The 10566-nt window shown below is 48.1% G+C and overlaps 1 protein-coding gene across 1 annotated transcript; it reads right to left on the reverse strand.

The window, feature by feature from the left end:
- Nucleotides 1–7541: 7541 nt before the first annotated feature.
- Nucleotides 7542–9812, reverse strand: Eif1 (eukaryotic translation initiation factor 1). Its single transcript, XM_070028059.1, has 4 exons — nt 9606–9812; nt 8692–8855; nt 8476–8577; nt 7542–8282 (listed from the first exon to the last, which is right to left on the reverse strand). The coding sequence occupies exons 1-4, from the start codon at nt 9634–9636 to the stop codon at nt 8238–8240; spliced, it is 342 nt and encodes a 113-aa protein (XP_069884160.1). The 5' UTR covers nt 9637–9812; the 3' UTR covers nt 7542–8237.
- Between the last annotated feature and the right edge of the window lie 754 nt (nt 9813–10566).

The following is a 10566-nucleotide window of genomic DNA, read 5'->3' on the forward strand; positions in this document are numbered from 1 at the left end:
CAAGGCTAGTGCTTTACCACTTGAGCCACAGCGCCACTTCCGGCTTTTTTCTTTTTGTTTATGTGGTGCTGAGGAATCGAACCCAGGGCCTACGGCCTGCAAGGCAAGCGCTCTACCACTGAGCCACCTTCCCGACCCTCTAAATACTTTTTTAATAATTTTTTTTTTTTTTTTGCTGGTCCTGGGGCTTGAATTCAGGGACTAACACTGTCCTTGAGCCTCTCTGCTTAAGGCAAGTGCTCTACCACTTGAGCCACAGCACCACTTCTGGCTTTTTCTGTGTATGTAGTACTGAGGAATCCAACCCAGGGCTTCATGCATGCTAGGCAAGCACTCTACCACTAAGCCGCATTCCCAGCCCCTCCCCCCCTTTTTTTTTTCAAGAAACCCATTTGCAGATTGCAACAGGAGGTCTGCCAGTTGTATGGTCCAAATAGCTGTGTCTCAAACTTTATTAAGTGAAAGTTGATAGACTGAATATTGATGTAGTAGGGCTGGGTGGGGATTGAAATTCTGCAAATTACCAGATGCTATTGTGCAGGTTTTTACAGATCACGGCACTGACGTCAGCTGACATCTCTAGGCACCTAGCCTCTCTTTGTGCACGTTTCCTGTGATTTCACAGATAACGGATTAAGAATCAATGATTTGACACACCAGGAGACTTTCATGTTTATGCTTGGCATTAAAATCTTCTTTTTCAACCTCTGTGCTCCGTGCTTCCTGTACTTAAGCAACCATCCATTGTAGGTATAAATTAACCATAAAGGATGGCGATTAAAGACAATTTAAACTGGGTAACAATGCATGTTGCTGTGGTTGGGTGGTAGCTAGCACACGGGCCCCTGGTCTTCTGCATGTATTCCTGACCAACACACATTCTGCTTTAATGGAGAGGTTTAAAAATATTTATAAGTGTTAACAATAGGTACTGAAGGAGCTGTTTCTGCTTATAATGATACACCTGGGAAAGTTGTGTTTGTCTAGGAACTTGGTAAACCACTGGATAGAAAATCTTTGGCCTCTCTGAGGAATCTAGTAAAAGCTATAGATAATTTTCCCTAAAATGCACAAGTACAGACAGTGCTGGCTGGGGATTCACACTTGTAACCTCAGCTACTCAGGAGACTGAAATCTGAGGATCATGGTTCAAAGCCAACCTAGCAGGAAAATCTGTGAAAATCCATGTCTCATCTCCAATGAACCACTAAGAAGCCAGAAGGGGAGCTGTGGCTCAAGTGGTAGAGCTCTAGCCTTGAGCACAAAAGTCAAAGGAGAGGGCTGAGTTGAAGTTCCAGTAATGGCATGCGTGTGCATGCACACACACACATACCACATACCACATACCACACACCACACACACACACAAACACATGTACATTATAGGTAGATTTCACGGCTTAGTTTTTCCAATACTGATACCTAAGTTCTGATCCTGGGCTACCCTTTATCCAAATCACCTTAAGTGTAACATCCCTGATTCCTTCTCCTCAAGTTGAGCTCCGATTCTTCCTCCACTCCTGTTCCAGGATCTTCAATAGCTCCCCATTAGCCAAAGCAGTTTCCCCAAGTGTGGTCTCCAGGCCACGCTGTAGAATTTGGCTGATGCTGGTTACAGTTCCTGTACTCCACTCCCAAGCTTCTGAATGACAAGCCACAGCTGTAGGGGCAGGGGTTCTAGGGATGGAGCCCAGGGCCTACAGCATGCTGGGCAAGCATTTTTCCACTTGAGCTATAATCCCAGTTCTTTTCCTTCCTTTCTTCCCTTTCCTCCCTGGCTCCTTTGCTCCCTCCCTCCTCCCTTCCTCCTCCCTTCTTTCCTTCTTTCCTTCCTTCCTTCCTTCCTTTCTTTTTTTCTTTCTTTCTTTTTTTTCTTTCGTTCTTTCTTTCTTTCTTTCTTTCTTTCTTTCTTTCTTTCTTTCTTTCTTTCTTTCTTTCTTTCTTTTTTTTTTTGTGGTGCTGGGAATCAAACTCAGAACCTCATGAATGTAAGCAAGCATTCTACTGCTGAGCTACATATCTGGAGTTCCTGATCTTTTTCTTTTGGGGCTTGAACTTGGTGCCCAGGCTCTGTCCCTGAGCTCTTTTGCTGAAGGCTAGTGCTCTATTTGAGCTGCAGTTTCACACCCGGTTTTCTGGTGGTTAATTGGAGGTAAGAGCCTCACAGACTTGCCTGGCTGGCTGGCAGATCTCAGCCTCCTTAGTAGCTAGGATTATAGGCGTGAGCCACTAGCACCTGGCTGATCTTTTAGCTTAGCTACTGTTAGCTGCAAAGCTCTACCATGCCATGCCTCATTCCAAATGAATAAAATGAATTCACAGGCCAAATAAGCATACATTTTTCTAAAAGATGTTTATAATTTTTGCAAAAAATTTTGTTAAAAATATTTTCTCAGCTGGGTACCAGTGGCTCATGCCTATAATCCTAGCTACTCAGGAGGCTGAGATCTGAGGATTGAGGTTCAAAGCCAGCCCATGTAGAAAAGTCTGTGAGACTCTTACCTTCAATAAACTATTCAGAAAAAGCTGGGCCAGGCTGAGATCTGACGATCACAGTTCAAAGCCAGCCTGGGCAGGAAAGTCCATGAGACTCTTATCTCCAATTAACCACCAGAAAACTGGAAGTGGTGCTGTGGCTCAAGTAATAGAGCACTAGCCTTGAGCTGAAGAGCTCAGGGACAGCGCCAGGCCTAAAGTTCAAGACCCACAACTGACAAAAACCAAAAACATAAGACAACAATGATGCTGGGTAATCCTCAGAAGGCTGAGATGTGAAGATTGCAGTTTGAAGCCAGCCTGGGCAGGAAAGTTCCTGTGAGACTCTTATCTCCAATTAACCATTCAAAAACCAGAAGTGGCACTGTGGCACAAATGGTAGAGCGCTAGCCTTGAGTATAGAGGCTCAGGGACAGTGCCCAGGCCTACCCTCCCCCTCCACCCAAGAAAAGGCTGAAGTCTAAAACTTTTATACTGCAGGGCGCCGGTGGCTCACGCCTGTAATCCTAGCTACTCAGGAGGCTGAGATCTGAGGATCGCAGTTCAAAGCCAGCCCGGGCAGGAAAGTCTGTGAAACTCTTTTTTTTTTTTTGGGTCCAGTCGTGGGGCCTGAACTCTCGGCCTGGGTGCTGTCCCTCAGCTCTTCAGCTCAAGGCTAGCGCTCTACCACTTGAGCCACAGCGCCACTTCTGGCTTTTTTCTTTTTGCTTATGTGGTGCTGAGGAATCGAACCCATGGCCTCAGGAATGCAAGGCAAGCGCTCTACCACTGAGCCACCTTCCCAGCCCCAAGTCTGTGAAACTCTTATCTCCAATAAACCACCAGAAAACCAGAAGTGGCACTGTAGCTCAAGTGGTAGAGTGCTAGACTTGAGACTTGAGCTGAAGAGCTGAGGGACAGTGCTCAGGCCCAGAGTTCAAGACCCACAACTGACAAAAATAAAACTTTTGTACTTACAGCTATTTGTACTTGTTATACTAACCAATGTTACCTATAGCATTAAATATTTATTCATTCTTTGTGGGGGGTTCTTTTTAGTTTGGGGGTGAAATTTCTGAGTTCTCAGACTTTTTTTTGTTCCATTCCTGGGACTTTAACTCAGGGCCTGGGTGCTGTCCCTGAGCTTTTGTACTCAAGGGTAGTGATCTACCACTTTGAGCTACAGCTACATTTCTGGCTGTTTGGTGGTTAATTGGAGGAAGAGTACTTGGGTTGGTTTTGAGATCATCGGCCTCCAAACTAGGATTAGCCACTGGTGCCCTGCTCTCAAATAGTCTTTTTTTTTTTTTTTTGGCTTGTCATGGTGCCTGAACTCTGGGCCGGGGCACTGTCCCTGAGCTCTTCAGCTCAAGGTTAGTGCTCTACCACTTGAGCCACAGCACCACTTCCAGCTTTTTCTGCTTATGTGGTGCTGAGGAATCGAACCCAGGGCCTCATGCATGCAAGGCAAGTGCTCTACCACTGAGCCACCTTCCCAGCCCCTCAGATATTCTTGTAAGCCACTGAAAAACCAGGGGACTTAAAGTGGTTTGGCTAATACCCAGTGCAGCTAAACTATTCTGAGTGGGCCTAGAACCTTGATGTCTGATGAGATCACTAAGAACATGTGTTTATGATTATCTAAAGCAGTAGCAAGAACACAAAGGAGAAATTGTTAAAGCTTTATATTATGTGCTAATTTTGAAGTAACTCTGTATCTCTTGAAGTGAAAACTGATCAAGGTGGGCTTGGTGGTGTATACCTGTAGTTCTAGCAACTCACTGAAGCAAGAAGATCACTTGAGCCCAAGAACTTGGGGTTGCTTAGTAAATAAAACTGAAAATACTTGGTTTTGTTTGTTTGTTTGTTTTTTTAGTTCCGGTCATGGGGCCTGAACTCTGGGCCTGGGCACTGTCCCTCAGCTCTTCAGCTCAAGGCTAGCGCTCTACCACTTGAGCCACAGTGCCACTTCCGGCTTTTTTCTTTTTGCTGATGTGGTGCTGAGGAATCGAACCCAGGGCCTCATGCATGCAAGGCAAGTGCTCTACCACTGAGCCACCTTCCCAGCCCCTGAAAATGCTTGTTAAGAGTAAACTTGTGCCAGGTGCTCGTGGCTCATGCCTGTAATCCTAGCTACTCAGGAGGTTGAGATCTGAGGATCAAGGTTCAAAACCAGCCCGGGCAGGAAAGTCCGTGAGACTCTTATCTCCAATAAACCACTAGAAAACCGCAAGTGATGCTGTGGCTCAAGCGGTGGAGGGCTCGCCTTGAGCTGAAGAACGCAGGGACTGTGCCCAAACCCAGAGTTCAAGCCCTATGACAAAAAAAAAAAAGTAAACTTGCCAACAGGAAACTATGCTTTTCACTACTGCCACAAGGGGGCACCAATGTCTGGCACCAATGCCAGGTAAACCAAGATTCTAGTATGGTGTCCAATTAGTGTGTACAACAATTTGAAGTTTTGCCATTTTTGTGCATCCCAGTGCATTTAGCTAATTTCTCTTGTTCTCATAACAGCAGTTTTAGGAAGTGTTGAGATGGATGTGGTGGTGTATGCTTTTAATTCCAGCGCTTAGGAAGGAGGATCAAGTTTGCAGCCAGCTTGGATTATGTACTAAGTTCAAGGTTAGCATGAGTTATATAGCAGAGGTCCCCTCAAAAAGCCAAAACTTGTGGTTGGTGGTAGCTCACGCTTGTAAGCTGCTCAGGAAGCTGAGATCTGAGAATCAAGTGTTTGAAGCAAGAGCTCTAGCTCTAGAAGTCAAGTGCCAGCCTTGATCACAAAAGCCAAATGAGAGTATAAGGACCTGAGTTCAAGCCCCAGTACTGGCTCAAAAAGGAAAGAAGCCAGGTGCCAGTGGCTCAAGCCTATAATCCTAGCTACTCAGGAGGCTGAGTTCTGAGGATCATGGCTCAAAGCCAGCCTGGCCAAGAAAGTCAATGAGACTCTTGTCTCTAATAAACCACTAGAAAACCAGGAAGTGTTGCTGCAGCTCAAGTGGTAGAGCACTAGCCTTGAACTAAAGAGTTGAGGGACAGTGCCCAGGCCCAGCGTTCAAGTCCCATGGCCAGCCAAAAAAAAAAAAAGAAAGAAAGGAGGATGAGGCTGGGAAGGTGGCTCAGTGGTAGAGTGCTTGCCTAGCATGCATGAGGCCCTGGGTTTGATTCCTCAGCACCACATAAGCAGAAAAAGCCGGAAGTGGTGCTGTGGCTCAAGTGGTAGAGTGCTAGCCTTGAGCTGAAGAGCTGAGCGACAGTGCCCAGGCCCAGAGTTCAGGCCCCATGACCAACAACAACAACAAAAAAAACCAAAAAACAAAAAACTGGATTGTCCTTATTGTACGGGGCAGGTATTGGAGCCCAGGATGGCTGGGGACCTGGAGGATGGCTGGGTAACTGAATGTTGCATACACTCACTTGCAAATTAACACATCTGTTCTAAGCTCAGCCTCTTCCTCCTGTAAGTCACATCACCTCCCTGAATCTGATCTACCAAAGAGAGAATGTGGTTTATGGCAACTGAGTCGTGATTGAGTCAGCTCAGTGCAGGCCTGGCTTGTACTAAGATACTGTCCCTCTGCTCACCCAGAAGAGCTCTTAAGGCTCCTCCTCCTCAGCTGCCCTATCTTTTCCTCTGCCAGTAGCACCGTTTCCCCTAGCACCTCCCTTTTTGGCTCTCCAGGCTAAGGATGGGAGTAGTAAGATTTTCTTATCCATGAGCTCAGTGGCTCCATGGCCAGGCCTTTTCTGCCCTATCCAGATGTAGGCTTCCCAGTGGACCTGTTCCATCCAGCACAGTACCCTCCACACCAAGCCATTTTTTTTTCTTGGTCCTGGGCACCGTCCTTGAGCTCCTTTTGCTCAAGGCTAGCACTCTACCACTTAAGCCACAGTACCAATTTTGGCTTTTTCCGAGTTTATTGGAGGTGGGTCTCATGGACTTTCCTGTCTGCGCTTCTGAATAGTTAGGATTTCAGGCATGAGCCACATGCACTGTCATTTTCTAAAGTCACTTCTAAAATGGACTCCTATGTTCTGGAAAGCACAGTACACATGAAGTCCTAGGTCCTGACAGCTATCAATCCTTAATTTCCACTGGGTCAGGTGTTCTCAACTTTTGACTAACAGCTCTCATAGGCATCTGATGTTGCTAGCTTAGCTCAGAATAGGCCTTCTCACCACCCTACTGCAGAGCCCAAGTGGTGGTTTTCTGTAGCTTAGCTAAGAATCCCTTTAATGAGCCAGCTACTCCAGGAGCTAGAGATGAGGATTTTAGTTGAAGGCCAGTCTACGCAAAAAACTAGGGAGACCTCAAGTTGCTGATGGCCATATTGGGTTAGGAACATGGTTCAACCAGTGAACTACTTGTTCAAATTTTGTAAGGAGCAAATATTCTCAACAGTGCTCTTCTTCCTTGGAGCCTCTTCTTTTGCAGAATCTTGCTGGTATAGTACCTGCCTAGAGGTTGGTCCAAGGCAACCCTCACACCAACATAGGCCCCTGCTGCCTCCTTTGATACTGACCTTTACCCTCACCACACTGGCAAGAAATAAAATGTACTAACTAGATTTATATGCAGGGAAAATATTCTGTTTTCAAGGGATAAGATCATGATATATCTTCCATCTGGAGTGGCCCCTCAACCTTGAAGCTCCGCAAAGTACCTTCCAACCCACTTACTGTCTAATATACTTTTGACTACCTGGGAGGTTATAGATCTTAAGATTAAGGCTCCCTTTAATACAGCCCTTAAGCAAAGATTTAGATGTGCTCAAGCCTTACTCTAACATCTTGTAAAACGAAGTTCCACAGTTGCTGATAAATGACAGCCAAGGACCACTATCCCTCCTCAGGCTGCTGAGCAAGTCCTTCATCACATGGATTAATGGGGACAACACAACCGGCTCATATGCTTGCAGAACTACCACCCAGAGGGGATAAGTTCACGAAAGGCCAAATGTTTGAACTTGTAGACACATCCTTTACTGACCATTTGAGGTTCCTTCATATACATTTGCTTGACTATACGTATGTATATATATGAAGTAGAATCTGCAAATCAGGTATTTCTGAAAACAAGTTTTATTTAAATAAGGGTTTAAATACATTACATAACATTAAAACTGGGAGAAAACCAAAAACCAGTCCGTTACTTCACATGGCACTGGGTAGCTGTTACTTAAGTTGCAAACTCTACAGCTAGCTATATGACAGATGACTCCAGTCTGATGTTTGTTCCCTTGTCAAAAGTTTAACTGTTATTAGGCTGGTCTCATATCCTTTCTTTTTTTGGACACCCCCCCCCTTAGGCTATGTCTGGCCAACTCAAGGCTCCCCCTAGTGGCACAGCTGCTGTTGCTTGCTGCCTTACCCCATTTTCTCTGAAGTACCATGGGTGGTTCAAATAGTGACATTCTCTTAGGGCAGGGTAAGCTGCAGAGGGAGCTTCTGGCCAGACATAGCCACCTGTGATCCTGGGGCTCTGGGCTTAACTGAAACTTCACATTATTGCTTTGTTGCAGGCTGGACACTGCCAGGCGCCTACTGCTTGACCTCGGTTTAAATGAGGGACTTCAAGACTAGACAGCATGGCTCTTTTCAGTTTATTGCATGAAGGAGTTACACTAGTCCAAGTTAAAAGCGGACCCCAAATGGTTACATTATACAAGCTGTGAGGTTTTTAAACTTGTGACAAGGGACAGAAGGGACATTCTACTCATTGCAAGGAAATCCTCACTTAAGCTTCAGTGAGCCACAAGCACTTAAAACCCATGAACCTTCAGCTGATCGTCCTTAGCCAGTCCAATCTGCAAAGAGAAAAAGGGCAAAGTTTTAAGTAGAGAACAAGAGGTAAAAGTCTCCTCTTCAACAATTTGAGCACACAGGCCAATTCCTGTAAGCACTATAGCTCAACGGAGAACACGCAAGTCAACTGCTCTCTGGAACAGCCCCTGAAATCTAAACCTCATAAAAAAAACCCAAGGACAGGCTTGAACTCACCTCTACCAGGAACTGGCATATGTTCTTGCGCTGGTCACCCTGTAGCTGAATTACTTCTCCATATTCTGGATGCTCAATTACAGTACCATTGCAGGCAAATTTCTGTAAGCGCAGGGTAGGAAAATCATGTTAGGATCAACAGCAGCATAAATGCACCTAATAATCACTTTGGGTGTGCGCCCCCTGGTGGACACTGCGATGTCGTGTTAGGCTTACCTTCTTAAACGCCTTCACTAGTTTCTTTTTATCGTAATCATCAGCGATCCCTTGGACAGTAGTAAGGGTCTTCCTGCCGTTTCTCTGTTGAATTCTTATATGGATATAATCCTCAGTGCCAGCAGGAAGCAGGTCATCACCCTTACTTGCATCAGCAAAGGGGTCTGAGAAGAGAAACGTTAAAAAGGTTTGCTCAGAGCTGTGCTGTCGTGATCAGGGGCAAAAACTCCACACTGCATCTTTTCGGCGCGACCCTAAGTCGTCAGGGGCTTAGGAGAGGGGTGTGAGGGTGGTCAGGACGGACTGGTTCTTTTGTTACTGTACTCGAACAGGTCTGTCTGGGACGGCCGGATTCCCCAGGCCTGGAGAGAAAGCCAGCGTCTTCCGCCCTCGGCCCGCCCGTCCTCCCTCCGCCCCTCCGCAGCCGCCGATCACGTGTCAGAGAGCCCGGGCTGGAAGGGCAGCGCCCCAATCGGCTGATGCAACCTGCCGGAACCCTCTCGCCCAAGGCGTGGCCAAGCCTCCCAGCCCTCATTGGCGAACGCATTCGTCCCTTGGGCTTGGCACCGCCTCCCCCTCCTGGCTAACGGCGGTGACGCACCGGATGTGACGTCGGGGCGGCGGAGGGGGGGGGGCGGGTGTGGCCCGACGAAGGCCGGGAGCCATTTAGAAAATGCGCCACCCGCGCTGCGGGCCCGCCCCGGGGCTGACCTCCCGCCCGCTTCTTCCGGTCGCCCTCCGCCGCCGTCCCCGGGGCCCCGCAGCTCGAACCCCTCCCCCCCACCTCCTGAACCCGGACACCTCTCCCCAGCCCGAGCTGACGACTGTCTGCCCCCCCCCCCCACCACACACAAATCTCCAGGCCCGAAACGCCCCGCCGGCCCGTCCGGGCTCGCGACCTTGCCCTGGCTCACCGAAAGAGTGGAGGTTCTGGATAGCGGACATACGATACGATTCCTTTTCCTCGGTGGAAACGGCCTGCGGAAGGCGGCTGCGGGAGAAGGCGGGCGGGGGGGACGGAGCGTCGGGAAGCGAGGGGGCTCAAGGGGGAGGCAGCTGAGTCCTCGGCGGCGGCTCAGTGACTGGGGCCGAGGGGCGGCGCCTGTGTTCACTTATATAGCCGCCCCTGTGACGCCAGCGCGCTGCCCTCACGTCCCGGCCCCGCCTACGGCGTCGTGCTCCCGAGCGCCCAGGGCGCCGTCGCTTCCTATTGGTCCGCGGACAGGGACGCAGGGCGGCGCATGCGTACTCTTCCGACTCCCTGAGGGAAGGGAGGGGGAGGGAGCGCTTAATCCATTTAGGCGCCTGCGCAGTGCGGGGGGGAGGGGGAGACGAAGTCTCGAGACACTGTGGAGGTTTGGGGCGCGCTTGCGCATTGTGTTCTCTGGTGTGGTCCTCCCTGTTGACTCTTGTTGCAGTCCTACCTGATTGATGAGGGTTTTTGTTTTGTTTTGTTCCTTTCGTGGGGTTCGGTTGGCATTCTTCAGGGAAGGGGATTTAGATGCCTATCCTTCCACAGACGAAAAATCCACCCGTCTACACAGAATGAATGGTTTAGGGCGTCTCTTCAACCAACATAAAATAACCAAAACTTTAACCTTATAGTTGGGTTAATCATTTCTGGTAGTCTGGAAATGGATTAACTTAACCTAAACATTCTCGTTAGATTAGATTAACCCATCCAAGGAATGTGCCAGGTCATTCGTATGAGTTCAGGGGAGACTAGTTAGGGGAGCCCCTCCCAGAATTCAGGTACTAAAGGTGGCCCTTTGTGTTACAGGATTTGTGTGGAATTCAGCCTTCCCGAGAACTTAGGGGGAAAATGTTTACCAAATAAACAGTCCACCTTTCTTGCTTTCTCAGCTTATTTATGCT

This window comes from Dipodomys merriami, unplaced genomic scaffold (genome assembly GCF_024711535.1).
Source record: "Dipodomys merriami isolate MVZ:Mamm:240054 unplaced genomic scaffold, mDipMer1.0.p SCAF_19, whole genome shotgun sequence".
NCBI classification, from domain to species: domain Eukaryota; kingdom Metazoa; phylum Chordata; class Mammalia; order Rodentia; family Heteromyidae; genus Dipodomys; species Dipodomys merriami.